General features: G+C 41.4%; 2 protein-coding genes across 3 annotated transcripts in view; both read left to right on the top strand.

Annotated features, from left to right (window-relative positions):
• Positions 1 to 11667, top strand: part of PARP1 (poly(ADP-ribose) polymerase 1) — a 33377-nt gene extending 21710 nt beyond the window's left edge. Inside the window, exons 13-23 of one of the 2 annotated variants that reach the window (XM_054062969.1) lie at positions 282 to 477; positions 1752 to 1880; positions 3848 to 3931; positions 4734 to 4856; positions 5238 to 5366; positions 6535 to 6633; positions 7171 to 7323; positions 7600 to 7727; positions 8113 to 8174; positions 9247 to 9361; positions 10799 to 11667. In XM_054062969.1, the coding sequence (XP_053918944.1) occupies positions 282 to 477; positions 1752 to 1880; positions 3848 to 3931; positions 4734 to 4856; positions 5238 to 5366; positions 6535 to 6633; positions 7171 to 7323; positions 7600 to 7727; positions 8113 to 8174; positions 9247 to 9361; positions 10799 to 10880 (1300 nt within the window). In that variant the 3' untranslated portion in view covers positions 10881 to 11667. The remainder of the gene's footprint in view (positions 1 to 281; positions 478 to 1751; positions 1881 to 3847; positions 3932 to 4733; positions 4857 to 5237; positions 5367 to 6534; positions 6634 to 7170; positions 7324 to 7599; positions 7728 to 8112; positions 8175 to 9246; positions 9362 to 10798) is intronic. The other variant, XM_054062970.1, reaches the window with a different exon arrangement.
• Positions 11668 to 16751: 5084 nt separating this feature from the next.
• LIN9 (lin-9 DREAM MuvB core complex component) overlaps positions 16752 to 18590 on the top strand; it is a 45672-nt gene continuing 43833 nt past the window's right edge. The window contains 1 exon segment of the mRNA XM_054063553.1: positions 16752 to 16837. Coding sequence (XP_053919528.1) covers positions 16759 to 16837 — 79 coding nt within the window. The 5' untranslated portion in view covers positions 16752 to 16758.

An 18590-nucleotide genomic window follows, 5' to 3' on the forward strand; every position in this document is an offset into this window, starting at 1 on the left:
TAGTCTCTTTTTCCTGCTGTGCACAAGTTTATCCTCAGGGCTGTAGGGTGTGGTGTGTTAACAATGGGTATTTTTTCACACTGGTTCTTGGATAAATGCTCTGCGGTGGCTCTTGTGTTGCTCTTCTGCAGTTGTTGATAGGAGAATGTCTTTCATAAAGTTAATGGTATGCAAATGGATGGTTCACCTGCGGTCTCATGGTTGTTACCAGATCAGTTTGATTTGATCTGAGATCTAGAGCCAGCATGTCTTATGTCTTTTCTCACATTTTACTTCTGTAGATACTGGGTGTTCAGATCTTGGGGTCGCGTGGGCACTGTAATTGGGAGTAACAAGCTGGAACAGATGCCGTCTAAAGAAGATGCTGTTGAACACTTCCTGAATTTGTATGAAGAGAAAACTGGCAATTCTTGGCATTCAAAGAACTTCACTAAATACCCCAAAAAATTCTACCCACTGGAAATAGATTATGGACAGGTAACTCTGCAGCATTCCTGTGGAGCATTGCTCAGCCGCATTCCTCGAGCTGTTCTGTTCAGTGCTTAGTGTTGGATCACTTGCGTTTAACAGACCTGAGGAATGAAGTGCGGGTACCACTATTGCACCTTCTCTGGGTCACAGGAAAAGTGCTGTAGATCAATGAGTGTCATATGTTAAAATAGATGTGTTGGGAAACTAAGTAGCTTTCCATTGTCAAGTCTGGAGTCCCTTTAGTGCTCTTTCTTGTTTACACTGTAATTTTAAGGGTGTTAATTTGAACTTAGTTCAGAAGTCATTTCACATATATGCTGTCTAAAACTACAGTTTTCTTTTATTTAAAATAGATACTTCTCCTTTGTCTTCCACATCCAAAATCCTCCCAAGTGGTGAAGCAACTCCTATGCAGCATTCTGCCTAGTGCACACACTGAGCAGGCCGAGAAATTATTCGTTGCCAGTAAGGTCTGGCTATTTCGATAGCTAAGCTAAATAAGAATTCCCTTCCTCCTGCCCAGCAGGGGTCTGTATCTTTATTTAAAATCATACCTATAACTGAAACTATTTTCAGACAAATTAATTGAATGCTGTTAATAGCTACAAAGATACCAGAGAACATATTATCAAGCTATTACATTTTTCTGTGGCCAAATTACCAGTTGTCATCTTTCAATGCAAGGTACTTGATCCTTAGCTTTGTTTTCTGATAATTTGAATATTGCAGCAGCAAGAGGTCTGTTACACTGCAGTGTACAATCATATTCTGAAGCATCTGGTAGATGCTTTATTGGTGTGACACTCTATTGGTGAAAGCGTCTAGGTAGAATTTTGGCTAATTGATAATTTCTGTACTCATCGATGACAGTTTTTATTACAAAAACTTAGTGAAACTAATTACTGCATCTCTATTTTGTCATAAAAGAAACAAAGTTAAACAGGCCTGTTTTCAGATCACACGGTCTCTGCAACAGAAAGCTCTCAGAAGTTTGTTGTTTGAGGTGAAGAAGACATGCACACAGAGTTCCTATTCCCTTAATTCTGCTTATATTTTACAGCACTACCTCTTGTAATAATGTCTGCCACATTACTGAATAGGTGAATTTCTAAACCTACTTTGTTTCAAACTGTCAGAGCAATGTCCCACGCTCCCCATGAACTTCAGGCTAGTCATAGTATGCATATGCTAAATTGGTTTAGAGTTGTTACCATGGCAGCCAGCCTGTTACTTTTATCTTTTGTGATTTTGCTAACTCTGATGCTATTTTTACCTCCCAGGATGAAGAAGCTGTCAGGAAACTGACAGTGGGTGCTGGGACTAAGTCAAAACTTCCTAAGCCAGTCCAAGACCTTATTAAGATGATCTTTGATGTAGAGAGCATGAAGAAGGCAATGGTGGAATTTGAGGTGACCACACACATTTTCTTTCTTGCTTCTAATTCTCTCTCTTTACATCATACAGCCTGAAGCAAGTTCTTTGCAATCCAGGGTGCATCATACTTCCTAGAAGTCAGTATGAATTTTAAATCAGCCTTAAAATAAGGGCAAAAGTCTGACCAGAATTTGCCAAGCACTGGAACTACAAACTTAGTTGTGATGTGTGCAGTTTTTAAAGCATATATTCCTTGTTCTTCAGCAGGGAGTATCTGTATCAGCATCTTACTGCTCACTGAAGGTTTTTAATATTAAAATATTAACGTAGCCAGTTTATGGTGATGTGAGGCAGGAAGCACTTCTGGTTTTTGAGTGGTGAACCACACTGGGGGCGCGGGGCAGTACTGCCACTCATTTAGGTAGCAAATGAACATGCAGCTCAGACCTCAGAAATGCTGCCAGTTGATACATGGACTAATGAAGTGCCTCAACAAAGTCCAGATAGCCTTCTGAAAGAGGTCAAACTTGAGGGTTGTGGGATTTTTTTTTTTTTCTGTATTTCTGTTTGTTCTAGTGATACCCTGTTTTTGTCCATTCTTCTTTCCTCCATACTTCTTGATCCATGCTTCTAAGAAGCTTTCAGAGAGTGGTCTGGTAGTACCATCTCTTCTTGCCTTAGAAACAGTTTTATTGGTGTTGAGAGATCCTGCAGTTTGTTTTAATGCAGCCATTCACCCTGGCTTAGTTCTAAACAGCAAGCTTAAGTTTTTGTCAGCCAGCTTAGTTACCTTGATCTAAGACTAGATTTAAGCAGCTGTTGTTTGCTCTCTGTATCAGTAATTTGTGTATCTACTTTTCAGAACAGGCTTTGCACCATTATGTCAGCTTATCAGAAAGCTTTCAGATGGCTTGCCCAGCATTTTGTACTACCTTGGATTAATTGTCTTTTCCTGTACCTTCAGTGGTTTTTCACATGAAAGTCTTCTAAAATATTAATAATTCTTTGTAACTGGAACTAGCTAAAGACTCTGAACTGATACTCCTCTGTCTTCTTGGCTTTGTCTTCTGGCTTTTTTTAAACTCTGTTGGTATTCTGTTAATTCACACCAGCTGCAGATCTTTAGAAGACCTGGGTTTCCACAAACTTTGTCACTTTCACATCCCCGGGACAAGATTAGTTTTGAAGCCTGTCTTCTCTCTTGCAGTCCATCTTGGGTTTTCTTAGTATCTGGCGTTATGTATGCTTAGCTGCAGCCAAAGGTGAAAGTTCTAAGTACAGGCTGGAGATCACCATGCAAAATCACTTCAATGCTTTCACACTAGTCTGTAGCTTGGAAAAGCCTTCCAAGTTCACTATGCAGATTTGCATAAAGCTGGATTTCCTAGCTATATAGTGAATAAATAATGTGGAACATATCCAAACTCTACGTGACATACACTGTTTCATAGGATCTTCTGTCCTTGTGCTGAGTCTTAAACCCATCAAGTCAAGTAAAAGCTAGTTTGACCAGCAGAATGAATAGTGAGTACTGTCAAGAGTCCAGAGGGTGTATCTGTGATCTTTGGACATTTTTGCAGCCAGAAACCTTCTTGGAAGAAAGCACCTAGGTTCACCTAGAGACACAGATGATTGCATGATTGAGAATTATTTCATTCTGTTTTCTGCATTGCCAGCCTGAGATGTATGGTTACTGAAGTGATTGAGGAATGCATCTGACACCAGATTAACATAAAACTTCTAGCCAGATGCTCAGCACCCAATTTTTGTGTTGCGCTAGCAGACATGTTTAGTTTCCTATTGCAATATTCCTTTGTTTATAGGACATCTTCTATTGTCCTTCTGACATTGTTCCTTAATCCACAGAGCCTGAAATGTTGCTATTCTTCATGGGGTCAGGCCTACCAGAACAGAGAGATTTGTTCCCTAGAAACTAGAGGGGGAATGCTGCAGTGTGTTCAATGTAGTCAAATCCAGTTTTAATCCTTTAAATCTTCATCAGATTGACCTGCAGAAGATGCCTTTGGGAAAACTGAGCAAGCGACAGATCCAGAGCGCATACTCCATCCTAAATGAAGTTCAGCAGGTAAGTGTGAAAGAGATGTTGGAGCAAGAGAAGAATTTGGAAGTTCTTCTGGGCTCAGAGTGGGGTCAATGCTGAGCTGTATGTATAAAGATCTATGCTCTCTCTCGTTGGAGAAGAGAATGTGCCGTCCATGAGTAACTAGTTAGTTCTCATTGCTGTTATACCAGTTTGGGCAGTACTCATATCTTTCACACTTTTGTAGTACAAGCTTTGGGCTGGCAGCTGAGCAAATGAAGCTGGTGTCTTGATCTAGTAGTGAGCTGGTGTTTCCACTGCAGAGAGGTCTGAGGATGAGAATAAAGGTAAAGTGGACACAGGAGAGGGTCCGGCTTGATGACATTATTGTATTTACACATCATGATCTGGACCATTCCAAGAATTACTACAGAATATTGCCTGTACAGCTTGCAAAAAATGTACCAGCATACCCATTTTTTTTGTCACGGACTCCCTGGCAAAGCATAGATAGGGGTAGTTTTACTTCAGTTGTTGAAGCAGAGCAGAACCTTGCCAAGAACATGTAGCCCTTCCATATGCAGAAGCCTTTTTTTTGCCCTCCAGGAATATAAACCTGATTCAATTTTTCTTGTACCAGAAATTCTTGTGTCTGTGCAAGTACTTCAACTTACAACGTGCAAAACAATTTAATATAATTGCCCTTTTTCATCCTCTGAGAGTTTCAGCATTAACGCTATTTGTATTGCTGCTTCTGTGTATTAGTCCTCAAATATCTTGCGTGTGTGTCTATTGTATGGAGACTTAATCTTACTCAGTAATTTTCTTTGGTACTTGTTTTGTCTAGGCAGTTTCTGACAGCAGTTCAGAATCCCAGATCTTGGACCTCTCCAACCGCTTCTATACTCTAATTCCTCATGACTTTGGGATGAAGAAACCACCTCTCCTAAATAACTTGGAATACATTCAGGTATTGACAGGAGACACTATAATGTTTGCAAGCAACAGGTCTGATATCAGACATCTCTTTGTGAGATTTTGCTTTCATGAGGTTACGTTTGTTTTTCTTCAGAATATCTTTGTTTGTTTGTTTGTGTATATGCATGTACATATGTGCAAATAATCATATATAGGATGTCTTGGAAGATATGCATGTTCTGTGTCTATTTGTATACATGTGTATATGTGTGTATTTTAATATATTTAAGTATGTATTTTTTTTAAAAAAAAAGTGTTGTTAGATGGCAGTGTGTGACCAGTGATTCACGTACGCTTCTATAATTTGGGGTATTCCAGAGGTATTCAGAAGATGTCAAAGACGGAAGTAAAATAACCTCTTTAAATTCTTCAGGCTAAAGTGCAGATGTTGGACAACTTGCTTGATATTGAGGTTGCTTACAGCCTTCTCAGAGGTGGAAATGAAGATGGAGATAAAGACCCAATTGATATCAACTATGAAAAGCTTCGAACTGATATTAAGGTAAAGGAAATGAATGACTGTGAGTACTGATGTCCTGTTAGTTTGGCATGTAACAAATCTCCTGAACTGCAGGACGTATTGATGCAAGTTCAGCGAAGTGCCACAGAGATAGTTACAGGACTGGAGCATGCATGAGGAGATGCTGAGAGAGCTGGGACTTCTTAACTTGGAGATAAGCAGGCTCAGGGGATATATCTCGGCATGCTCAGGAGCACCTTGCATACAAGGACAGTCTGGGAGAGTTGGGCTTGTTCGGCCTCGAGAAGAGAAGGCTCTGTGGAGACCTTACAGCAGCCTTCCAATACTTAAAGGGGTCCTACAGGAAAGATTGGGAGGGGCTCGAGGGGCTCTTTATTAGGGAGTGCAGGGATAGTAGGAGGGGTAGCAGTTTTAAGCTGAAAGAAGGTAGAGTTAGATTAGATATTATGAAGACATCTTTTACTGTGAGGTGGTAAGGCGCTGGCACAGATTGTGCAGGGAAGTTGTGGATACCCCATCTGTGGAGGTGTTCAAGGCCAGGCTGGATAAGGCTTTGAGCAACCTGATCAGGTGGGAGGTGTCCCTGCCCATGGCAAGGAGGTTGGAACTGGATGATTTTTAAGGGCCTTTCTAACCCAAACCATTCTATGATTCTATGATCTTGTCAATGTCTATGAATAGGAGGTGGAGGAAAGGAGTAAAGAAGATGGAGACATACTTTTCTCAGTGGTTTCCAGTGGCAATAGGTAGGGGGTGCAAACTGAAATACAGGGAACTGTGTATAAAGAAAAAGCTTTTGTTGTTGATGTTGTTTGGTGTGGGGTTTTTTTGTTTGCTTTTTTACTGTGGGGGTGTCTAACACTGGAAAAGGTTACTCAGAGACTGTGGAGACTGTTCTTGGAGAAGTTTCAAGCCTAACTGGACTCTTCTCTTGGCAACTTCATCCAGCTGACCCTGCTTTGAGTAAGGGCATTGGAAATGATCTGAGTTTCCAGAGATGCCTTCCCATTTCAGACATTCTGTGATTGAGTACTATCTGTATATCTGTTTATCTTCTCCTCCAGCTGGGAATAATTTCCACCTAAATGATAAAAGAGGCTTGAACTAGGGAGTTGCAAGCATAGGGTGGATGTTGTCATAAGCGTGCTAGTTTGTATGCTAAAGAAACTTCTTGTTTGCCTCTTTGCAGGTTGTTGACAAAGATTCAGAAGAAGCCAAGATTATTAAACAATATGTGAAAAATACTCACGCTGCTACTCACAATGCATATGACCTCAAAGTTGTGGATGTAAGCTGGGCAATACTGGGGTTTAAGTTTGCAAAGATGGACTTGTCTAAGTTGACTTACCTATTTACAGCTCCGTGTATTTTTGAGTAGCTTATCCAGTTTTTTTTGTTAAAGGGATGATTTGATAGCTCTATTGCTGTTTAGTAGAATAGCGAAAGTCTAGGCACAGATGAGTCTAAGCTTACTAAGGTGTTTTTGAGGGTGTGTTTTTATTTTAATTGGCCTCAAAAAGGAGGTGGAAGAATAACCATCTTCTAAAACTGAGCCATAGTTCATTGAGTGAATTTTCAGAAAAGTATGAAAATGCAGAGGAGAAGGTGGACAAGTATTATAATCAGTAGCTAGTACTGTGTGATCAGTGCTACCTCTTTTTTGCTAGCATGTCATATGAAACTGCAAATACTAAAAACTATCCAGATCAATTATCCTAGATTAGTATGTATATTCCAGATTGGATGATTTTTTTCATCTGATTAATTACATGAAGGTAATGATATATTTGCTTGTTCTTTTTTTTTGTCTGTTTTTGAACTGAAGATCTTCAGGATTGAGCGTGAAGGAGAGAGTCAGCGTTACAAACCGTTTAAGCAGCTTCACAATCGCCAGCTGCTATGGCATGGTTCTCGCACCACCAACTTTGCTGGCATCCTCTCACAGGGTCTCCGGATAGCCCCCCCTGAAGCTCCTGTGGTACGTTAACGAGATAGCTTCTCTGGCTGCCTCTGTCCCTGTGCCCAGAGATGGCCGCAGTTGAAGACCACCTAAATAAGAGCATTTCTCTGTGAGGAGGGCTCAGTATTATCTCTCAGCGTGGAGGCAACATTGTGTGTCCAGAGTGGGTTGCTGACTGGTGTCCACAAGAGCTTGAGTTGCAGCTTTGCTCTCCTGGGAGCCAGCCAGCTGGATTCAATGCTGCCTTTGTGTTTCTGTCCCAATCTTTTTTTTTTTTTCTTTTGCTGCTTGCAGACTGGCTACATGTTTGGGAAGGGCATCTATTTTGCAGACATGGTATCCAAGAGTGCCAACTACTGTCACACATCTCAGGCTGATCCCATAGGCCTAGTACTTCTGGGAGAAGTTGCCCTTGGAAATATGTAAGTAACTTATGAATAGTATTTGCTGAACATGCTTAATATATTGTGGTAGAAGGTGGTGCTAAAATTGCAAGCTTTTTCTTCAGTGTGAAGAAAGTATGCTTTGTATTTCCTTAGAAACAAGATTTCTTTCTTCTTAAGATGAGAGCTATTTGGTGAGGCAAAAAAAGTCAGTGTTGCAGGTCTAGAATCTTACATTAATTGGCAGTATCATTAAGATCAGTAACTGAGACAAAGAAGGAAAGCTGTGGAGTTCCAGAACAGTAAATCTAAATTAACTTTATATTAATTCGCTATAAAGTGAAACCTGGAAAAAAATTTTTTTTTCACCCAGATGGTTTGAGATGAATGTGAAATGCTTTTGTATGTTCTTTGTGCTTTCCAGGTGTGAGCTAAAGAACGCTTCTCGCATAACAAAATTGCCTAAGGGAAAACACAGTGTGAAAGGTAAGCATTGGTAGTCTGTTATTGATGACAAACTTGCTTTGTGGCTCTCTGCTTAGCAAAGAGAACTATAGTTATTTGGACTTGTACTTCCTTTAATTGTTTGCATAATGTTGCCTTGTAGTTGCATCTGTATATGTATATATGGTGTTTTAAGAGAGGGGTTGTTAGTACACTTGGGATGTTAAGACTGAAGTGAACATGTTGCCTGAAGTTTGGGGAAACTTTCCTTTGATATTATGTAAGAGAAAAGTTCTCTAACTTACTTGCTTTCATGATAACAAGACTGTGTGATTTGGAAGAAAGATGAGAGGTTTGATAGATCAGAAGAATAATTGTTTAGCTTTCAAAGTGCCATAGAAGCTTGGAGAGATGGGAGAATCAAAGAATAAAAGTTCAGATGGAACATCTGTTCTCATTACATTTCTACCTGCAAAAAATATCATTATATTGCCCTGGAATAGATGAGAGAAAAGACTTAGCTCTCTAATTCATGCAAAAGAAATGGTAATCATTACTATTTTCTGTACTGAGATAGAAGAACTGAGAACAGTAACATTCAGTAATGAGTGGCTTTTCTTAAACTGTTCATGTTGAGAGGCTTAAATCAGTTGCCTAAAATAGAATAAAATGTGATTTAGCACCTTTTGTAATGCATACAACTCAAACTATTATAGATGTCAAATCAGATTTATATTGGAGAGTTTCAAATGAACAAAAATTGGTCTGTTATACTTCTCTGAAAATGCTGCAATGTCCACATTTTCATGCATAGACCTACAATAGGAGAGCTATAAATCTGGTTTGTTTTAACTTTGATCATACAGATTAGACAATTAACAGCCAGAAGTCTAAAATTCTCACCTCTAACATAGCAGAGTATGAGTACTGTTAAGTATGGTGATGCTGAATTGAATAAAGAGAGAATATCCGTTGTGTTCTTAAGATACTTTTAGACTTGGTCAGCATTTGAAAATATATGTGAAGTAATATTTGGCCAGCTGAGTAATTTTCTTTATGTGCAAAGTCTGCGTTTGCCTTCTAGATTTGTAACTAATTGTTTTTCCTTTCCTAGGTTTGGGCAAAACTGCACCTGATCCTACAGCCACTATCACCGTTGATGGTGTGGAGGTTCCCTTAGGGAATGGGATCTCAACAGGAATTAATGATACTTGTCTTCTGTATAATGAGTATCCTTTGCTACCATGTTGGCTGCACCACTGTATTTGAGTGTTGTTCAGTTTAGCAGGACCTTGTTATTGTGGGTCGGGAGTTTTGGCACCTATTTTGTTTCTTTTAGATCCACTTTAAGATACTTGCAGACAGCTCAGAGTCTTCTGAGTGAGATGATTTTACAATTGCCAGACTTAAACTGTCATTCTGCAAAGAATGGAAACAATACATGAGGCAAAAAGCTGCTGCCTCGGACAGGACTCAGTGCTTGAAGGCACTGGAGTGGCTAGGCGATAGTGACACTGCCCAGTAGTGCTTTGTGTCAGGACAAAGGAAAGAGGAATGCAACCTGTGGTTTCCCATCACTCTAGTCTGCTTTGTTCCTTGTGGTACTGTGGCTGGTCAGCTTGGCCAGGAGGAGATGGAGAACTATCTCTACGGCTTGGAGTCTCTCATCACACAGCTCGTGTGTTCTCCAGACCCTTTGCAAGTTTTGAGGTAAACCTCATGCCCATTAGAGATGTAGCCATTGTGCATCTTTCTAGGCAGAAGTGCCCACGAATAAATGTGTGCTCAGCCTTCACAAGAGGTCATAAGTATAAGTGATGTTGAAGGTCCCAGATCAATCTTTCCCCTCACAGTAAGCAAGTAACCCATAAATACAATTTTTGGGTGTGTAGAAACTGTCGTTTCTCTTGGTAAGCAGTTTTCCTCTTAGAAGCAGTCTTGAAAACAAAACTCATGGGAATAACGTCTTGAGTTTTCTTAAATATAGCATTTGTCTTGATCAGATGACAAAATATACAGTTAATAGGAGATTCAAGTAAAACGATGTGCATTCAGTTTGGTTTACACTGTGTTTAATGGGGTGTTTTTCATCTAAAATTGGGATTAGATGTAAGTTTGAGGCCTAAAATGCTGAGGTGAGCTAGGATTGTCTTGTGAAAAAATAAAATGGTGTGGTGCAGTCATAGAATGTGCAAGTACTGAAACCATTGCAGAGCTCTTTTCTGCAATTCTGGTTTGGGATTTTAGTGGGAAATTAAGAGGACATTAATGATTTCTTGCTGGAAGGTAGCAACAGAGCTACAATTATGATCGTAGATGCCAGGTTTGTGACTGCAGATGTTGTGAGTTATAGCTCTGGCTGACAAAAAATAACCTTAAAGAGCTAACCCCCATCCCCCATATCTTAGTCAATTCACTTACCTGTCACTCAGGATTCGTGCTGCACCATTCTCTGTATGACTGTTAGTTGCTTGTTTATTGTATAAAACATTTTCAGATTCAAAGAACAGTCACATTTAAAGATTTGTCATTTGAGCTGTTAGAACTGCATAATCACACAAACATCTATTAGTAACTTAAGTTCAAAGGTGAATTTGACTGTGTTTTGAGGTTTTTCTGTGCTATCAATATCATCAGCTGTCATTCTTCCTTAACGTTCTTCCCAGATATATTGTATATGATGTTGCTCAGGTAAATCTGAAGTACCTGCTGAAACTGAAATTCAACTATAAGACATCACTCTGGTGAACAGTATTTAGGAGCCCCGTTAGACATATACTGTAGTTAAACTATAGCGTTGACTTCTGACATGCTTACACATTGAGTACTCTTACCAAGATAACAACAGCTAAACTGCAGAAGAGGTTATTAAATCCTATTTAGTACAACACTTAGTGAAAGTTTTATATAAACATGTTGCAACACATGGGCCTGAATGCTGAGGAGAACGAGTTCCTGGTTTTGTTTTACACCGGTTATCATTCTGGGACTTTCAAGTGTTTCTTTTAATTGACCAAACTGACCTCTCCTGCAAAAAAAAAACCTCATGTTTTTAGCCAAGCAGAGCTAGGCAATATCAGGAGAAGTAACGTGAGGGTGTTTGCTACGTTTGCTCTGTTAAGGTTCCCTTTTGTTTAAGATACTCTCTTTCAGTTTTCATTTGAATAAATGATAAATGTGCATTTATTTTCAGGTTAAAAAAATAAAAGATAATTTCATACTAACAGCTTTATGCTTCAAAACTTTCATGTTGTTTTGGCTTTGAGTCATGGTTTAAATGTATTTGGTAAGATGTTCTTAAACATGATATCTCTCTCTGAAGACCAAATGCCAAATGATGAAATCTGTAGTTGCATTTCAGGAAGTCATGGTGAAATGAAAATTTGGACTTTACAATGAGATTTCATCTGTTAACAGTTGGTGTGGTAAACATGGAAAATGAACTTGTAGCTGTTTGAATTTAGTGTTGGCCCAAATAAACCTCCTTTAAATATCTACCTTCAATGTGATGTAAGTTGGTTGTTGTAGACTCAAGTTCCAGTGAAGCTGTAAGTTGAATTTGGACTCAAGCTTCACTCATCATGATCTGGAGTCTGTTGCCACTCTGTGGGTAGTCTTGAATTCTCTGTTTTAAAGCATCAATATAAACTAACAATTTCAATGGTTAGTCATGTTTGATATTTCTTATTTTCTGCAAATCATTGAGCAGTATGTGAATACTTGATTCATTATCATTCAGTATCTCCCCACTATGTCAGTTCAAGCTGGTTGCAGATTGAGTCTCTGGTAACCTGCATAGAAACTGCAGATCCATTTCCTAAAGTGTTGTCATGTCCCGGTGTCTTTTGAAATACGAGTTTGAAGCCAAAGCGGTTGCTTACCATGCAGTTGCTTCCAGGACCCATGAAGGAGAGGAGAATGAGGAGTGGTAGATGGAAGAAAGAGCTGCTGTCAGGGAGAGAAGGAAATGTGGAAGGACTGGGTAAGTCATATCACTTGAGGACAGTTTAACAGAAGAGAATTGATTAAGGTTGGTGCAAATGGATTTTGAGAGGAAGTTGAGAGAGAGAGAGAGTATCCCTTGTCTTCTGGTTCTTTACTAGCTTAACTAGTGGTTAATCATTGTTTTACTTCCAACAGAAACTTCTGGTAAGTCACTTAGGTATAATCATGTCAGTCTTTGAAAAAACACAGAAACTGGTTCAGTTTAATTGTTAGGCAGATATCCCCTCAACCTCGAGAAAACTCAACAAACAAACAAACAATACTCCCTCAAACCTCCAGATTACAGTTTAGTTTGGGACCAGGAATTAAAAGTAGATGCATTTGATGTTGCTTTTGCCACTTGTACCAGAGGTGGCTCAAGGTTCCCTTTTGCTCCAACCCAAGCGGTGCAAGGAGTGCTTTACAATGTGTACATTGTGCTCAGTTGTAATTGCAGCCGAAGCAAGTATATCCCAAGCTGTCTCTAGCGAATACAGCAGTACAAGATACAGTGGGACAGGACTTTCTGAAGAGGCAGCAGGTGGTCCTTTGGGGACTATAGGAGAGCTCTGGTGTGACTGTCCTACAGTGAAATCTAATGTGAGCTCAGGTGCTGCTTCCGCTGCCACCTTGACTGGTCTGGTTGCAAGTCTGACCTGCTTCTGAAAGCTGTGACCCAGCATACAGGCAGCCTCTCCCCAGGGCCAGGCTGATAAGAGCAGCACTGTGAAAACCACTGAAGGCATTATTTTTGCAGTATGTGTATGAAGCAGAGCTGGATGAATAGATAGTTTTGACAGAAATGGGACTACTTTAAAGGGATGAGTTGTCAAGACATTTGGTCTCATGACATCATGTGCTTTTTTGCAGAGGAGGGATGTTGAGGAAAATCCTCAAAATGCAGCCATGTATAAATATTTAACAATTTTACCTTTATTTAGTGTGGCTGGAGACTTTGTTGTACAATGGCTTGCAAATGGTAAGGTAGTCCATGCAGTTTGTATGAACTGGGTAAACTGAAGGAAACCAGCCTAAGCTTACTGATTGGCAGTTACTGTAAATTGTTTCTGACTTGTCCAAGTTCATGCAGGGCAGAAATGGCTGAGAAAAATTACAGCACAGGTCACCCAAACCTGCGCTTCAGACATAAAACAATCTTTAAATCAGTTGGTACAGGCTTTAATGAAATCTCCTCCCTTCTTTTTCTAATCAGAGGAAAGGGGAAAAATCCACCTAAATAACTTATAAGTGAAAAAGACATCTGGGCACATCAAACTTTCTCAGCACCATAAAGAGTTGCACTCATGTTCTTAAATGAGTCATGCAGTGTTTGTGAGTACTGGGGTCTTTGTTTCAGCTTTCTTTCTGGAAGACTGTTCCAGACCTTCCTCTGTGAGTTCTGGGACGTGATTTTCTGCTGAAGTGTTTTTGTGGCCAATTTATATCCCACTTAGTATTTTACTTAAATTGTTTTTATATATGTGGTGAGGCCCCCCTAACTTAGTCTGTTGTACTTTTACTCCTTCTGTTATGCTCATAAATAGATTGCACTGTTGTAGGGTATATGCATCTGACCAAGAGCTTCTGTGTCCTTTTACTCTCACATAAATGCCAGGCTGCTGAGAAATCATTTTGGAGATCAGTGGCACCTATGAGAAGAAATGGTGATGTAGATCCCAGTCAAGATGACTTGCTGGTTTTCATTTGTTCCAGTGTGAAGGCAGCATGCAGACCAGTGGGCATCATAGGTTGCTTTCACAGGAAGTCAATGTGCAAGGACAGTGTGAAGGCAAGAAGAAGGAATGGCTTCCAAGCAACTGAAATGGGAAGGTGCTGCTTTCCCCACCATCTCATTATTAGAATAGTTGTGTCGTTTCCACGTCACCCAAGTGCAAACCGCAGATTTGCTAGAATGCTAAAAGGACGCACTGAAAACATTGTATGTTTATCTGCATACTGTCAAATGGCACTGGCTACAGCTTTGTCAAACAGGGTTGCATTTGTGTGACTTGGAAACAGCATGCACAGGAGAAATGAAAGAAACAGAATATAGATACGGTGCAGTATTCATAAAAGGCCAAGATGTAAAAGATCTTTTACAGCAGGAATCCTCATAAGTATGGTTTCTTACCCTTTCAGCACAATGAACGACAATAGCTTCTGCTAAGTGTTTTCCAAATGCAGCTATTGGAAGGAAATGGGAGCTGAATTCTACCTTCTGACCTGGTAATTTTTAAGATGATTGGCAGGAGGTGTTGAGATGAGGGGAAATATCTCTTAGCTTTTTCATCTGTTTTCTAGTTTTATCACAACTGACGAAGTAGCACTAAAGACATTGGGGTTTTTGGTTTATATTTTCCTCTTTCCCTTCTGGAAATTCAGGCTCTGAGAACAATTGCAAAATGTGATTGTGTTGTAGAAAATTTTCCTTCCCTGAAAATCCATTGTCTTGGTGAAAGCTGTAGTATCAGGGTGGTGTTGGGCAACCACTACTTTCAGCACAGTGAAACCTGATGACAAGGTTTACAAAACACAGCAGTAAAAACCTCATTGGTGATCAGTGTCTTCTGTCAACTGTGAAAGTCTTAGTGTCACTGCTCTTAGTTGAGCATGCAACCCTTAGAACAAGGAGAATCTAGTTGAAATACAGAAAAAGTTAGTGTTGTTAACACATTATTGTTTATTGAAGCCTGGAAGGTTTGGCCATTACAGGCCTTTTGGGTTGTGGGGGAGTTTTATTCAAGTGAGAAGTTGTGCAGTCTTTAATGTTGAGTAGTTTTTGCCTTTGAAATGGCACAGATTGCTATTTTGTTGCTTTTTCTTATTACTTTTTTCAGTGTTATGCCTACACTGCTTTGTATCTCTCTACTGTAGTTGCTTTGTTTTGTGCAGTGCAGTATGGGAAGCGCTCACTGAAATGTCTTGGGCCCTTTGGGGGCTAAAGGGAAGGAAGGCTATTTCACAATGACCTGGAAAAGTGGGTGGAAATTCGTACTAGGCTTTGCCTGTTTTTTGTTTGGTTGGTTGGTTGGTTCAGTTTTATTTTAAACTCTGCTATAATGTACATAGAAAGCCTTGGGGGAAATTCTAAAGGATTTTACTTGGTTTGTTTCTTCTCTTGGAAACTTAATTTCTTCCTTTTAATCACAAGGGCAGCATTGATTTATTTATGTTTTTTAAATTCTTTAATAACATGACCTATATCCTGTCCCTCGCAACCTGCTAGAGTACCTAGTCATCTTGAATTCATTAGCAAATTAAGAATGCAAATTAAAAATTATTCCATGTCCCAAGATATAAATTTTTGGTGATTTGTGGAATCCTTGGCTTCACCTAGCTATTAAAGAGAGGAAAACAAACAGGCCTTGCATCCATTTTGCACTATACAGTGGTGCTGTTGGCAAGATGTTTGAGATGTGACACGGACTTAGTCTTGACTAAGATATACTGTTAGTTAAAAAAAGTGGTTCAAAAACTGCTTTTTAAAAAAAAAAAAAGTTTTGGGTGGTGTAAATAACAGTAGGTACTGTTGTCAAAGCCCAACACCACATGTCAAGAGTAAGTATTTAGGGTGCTTGTGGTTTACAATGTTGTCTCTGCTGCTTGAGTTCTTGATGCAGAATCTTTAAAATTCACTGCACTGCAGAGACCTAAGGGGACTACTCAAGGAAACCACCACTGCTGTTTCCATAAAGCTTTTGGCTGTGGTGACTGGGGAAGGACTGCATGAGAAGCCAGGCAAAGATACTGAGTTTGTTGGGAAACAGCCCTTTGCTGTTGGTTTGTTGCCTCTCTCTTGTACTGGCTGAGAACATGAGACCTTGATCACTCTCTTTCCCCTTGATACTGAAAATATCATCAAATAAACTCTCTAAGACTTGTTTTGGAGTTCTAGAAAGCCAGCAGCCTTTATCAGGGCTGGGCAACATGAGGGAGTGATCTCCATCAATCATGTGCAGCGAGACAAGAGCTGGGACAGGATATGTCCCGCTTACCTGTACACAGATAAATTCTTCCAGAAACCTTACACATATTCTTTTACTTTCCATGGACTTATTTTAGTCATAGACTTACAGAATCCCCAGGTTGGAAAACGCCTTTGAGATCATCAAGCCCACCTGTACCTGCCTGCTATTAAACCAAATCTCTGAGCACTTCATCCACCTGCCTTTTAAACATCTCCAGGGATGGGGACTCGACCACACCCCTGGGCAGCCTCTGCCAGTGCCCGAGAGCCCTTTCTGTGAAGTGTTTTGATGAACTTCACAACAGTCAAAACTCTTGCTGATGTAGAGCTTTGGCTCCAGCTCTGCCTGCCCTTTGAGGTGAGGAAAGGCTGCAAACAGAGGCAATTGCAAAAGCAGAGACACTTGCTCAGCACAGATCACGCTGCACACAAAGCTTAACAGTGCCTGATAAAACACTGAGAGAAAACGTGCTCTCAGAGGGACATTCTGTCTGACTTTCAAAAAATACAATGACTTACATGAAACCTCGCTTCAGCCTAACCCAACCCTACCCCGCTCTGTAGCACCGTCCCCCCGTCGCCGGGAGCCGACGCTCAGACCCTGCCCCCTGGCGCACGCGCGCGCCGCCCCGCCCCGCGCCAGGCCCCGTCTTACTCTCTCCCTCCCGCCCCAGAATGCACCGCGCGCGGCAGCCTTTGAAAAAGCGGCGCGGCTCGTTCAAGATGGCGGAGCTCGATCAGCTGCCCGACGAGAGTGAGTGCCCACCCGCGCCCCTGCCGCGGCGCCCGGCCGGCCCCCGCCCTCCCCGCCGCTCCTCCGGGGCGCTGCGCTGCGCCGGAGCCCCGGCCTCCTCCCTGGCAGCCGCGCTGCCCCTGCCGGGCGAGGCCCCGGCCCCGCGGGTGGCGGGCGCGGAGCCCCCCGGCGGGGCGCGGGCCGGGGCACGGCTGACAGCGAGCTGCGGCCGCGGGGTTCCCGAACTCACGGGAAGCCCGGGGGGATGAGAACTCGCGTCTTCGCTGCCTGCGGGCTGTGCAGGCTGAGCGCCCCGGGGCCGGAGCGGGCGGGGGGCAGAACTCGGAGACCCCGCGCCGAGCGCCGGGAGGGGAAACCTGACTGTGAGGGGGAGTATGCTAGTGCGGGGGCGCGCGGACAGACCTACGGGGTTTGTCTGAATGTGGGTTTCGAGGATTTCCAGTACCTGAAGGGGGCTGCAAGAAAGCTGGGGAGGGACTTTCTGTAAAGGCATATAGTGACAGGACAAGGGGGAATGACTATAAATTGGAGAGGGGCAGATTTAGGCTAGACATAAGGAGGAAATTCTTCACGATGAGAGTGGTGAGGCACTGGAACAGGTTGCCCAGGAAAGTTGTGGATGCCCAATCCCTGGAGGTGTTCAAGGCCAGGTTGGGTGGGGCCTTGGGCAGCCTGGTCTGGTGGGAGATGTCCCTGCCCATGGCAAGAGGGTTGGAACTGGATGGGCTTTAAAGTCCCTTCCAACTCAAACCATTCTATGATTAGGTAAAAACTTGGGTATGGATGAGAAAGGTACATGTGTGGCTGTATATAGAAATTCATAGACAAGGTAACCAAGTGTTTTAGAAGAGGATGTAATTTAACATAGAATGTATCTACATGCTGCCTTGGTATGTCTTCTTACAAAGTCTTCCCAAGTTCTATTTTGTTCTAAGTTTTGCAAGCGAGTAATTGAAGGTGCTGGTATACCAGAAAGAGAAAACATAAAGGGCAGTAGGGGCACATAAGGAGAAATTGGTCATGTTTTTATATGCTTTCTTTGTGCTGTTCAGCAGCTTTGGAAGTAATTAGTAGGACGATTTCTGCGTGCTGTGGATTCTAGATTAATCATGACCATGTTCCACAAGACAAATGGTGTCCTGAAAGAAAAAAACAAGTATTTCTTAATGACCCGCAGTGGCTGAACAGAGCCCTAAGCTGAACTGGAGGGTATATTTTTTAAAAAAGTTTTGGTTTTAGCCCTTTCTGTCTTTCTTTTACCCCATTACCCCTTTGCTTCTAGTGATACACTAAGCAGCAGTGGTAATTCTTAGTCTGAGAAACCACAGGATGGAGAATGGTATGAAATCAACTAAAGTGATATCTATCACATGCGCTCGTAATCATTCATGTATTTTAAGTTCTAGCACTCACCACCGAAGACAGTGTTTAAGTAAGATCCAGTGAATGAAAGACGAAAGGGTGGATTTTGTGTGAGCAATCTGGAAGGCTGAGACAGCTTTTGTCACAGAGATGGTGCACAACTTAGAAACAATATATGTGGCAGTAAGAATTGAGCCAGTGTGAAGGCATTGTTTGGATAGAACATACGTGCACAACTGCATACAGACCTATGTCATGCATGTGGATACTTGCAGATGCTGCTTGTGCATAACTATTGGTTCTACAAATTCACTATAGTTGTTTAGAGAGGGTTTTTCAGTAAGAAAGAAGTAATGCATCTAAAATTACCAAGAGGCCTCTGGAAAGAAAA

This window comes from Cuculus canorus, chromosome 3, assembly GCF_017976375.1.
Source record: "Cuculus canorus isolate bCucCan1 chromosome 3, bCucCan1.pri, whole genome shotgun sequence".
NCBI classification, from domain to species: Eukaryota; Metazoa; Chordata; class Aves; order Cuculiformes; family Cuculidae; genus Cuculus; species Cuculus canorus.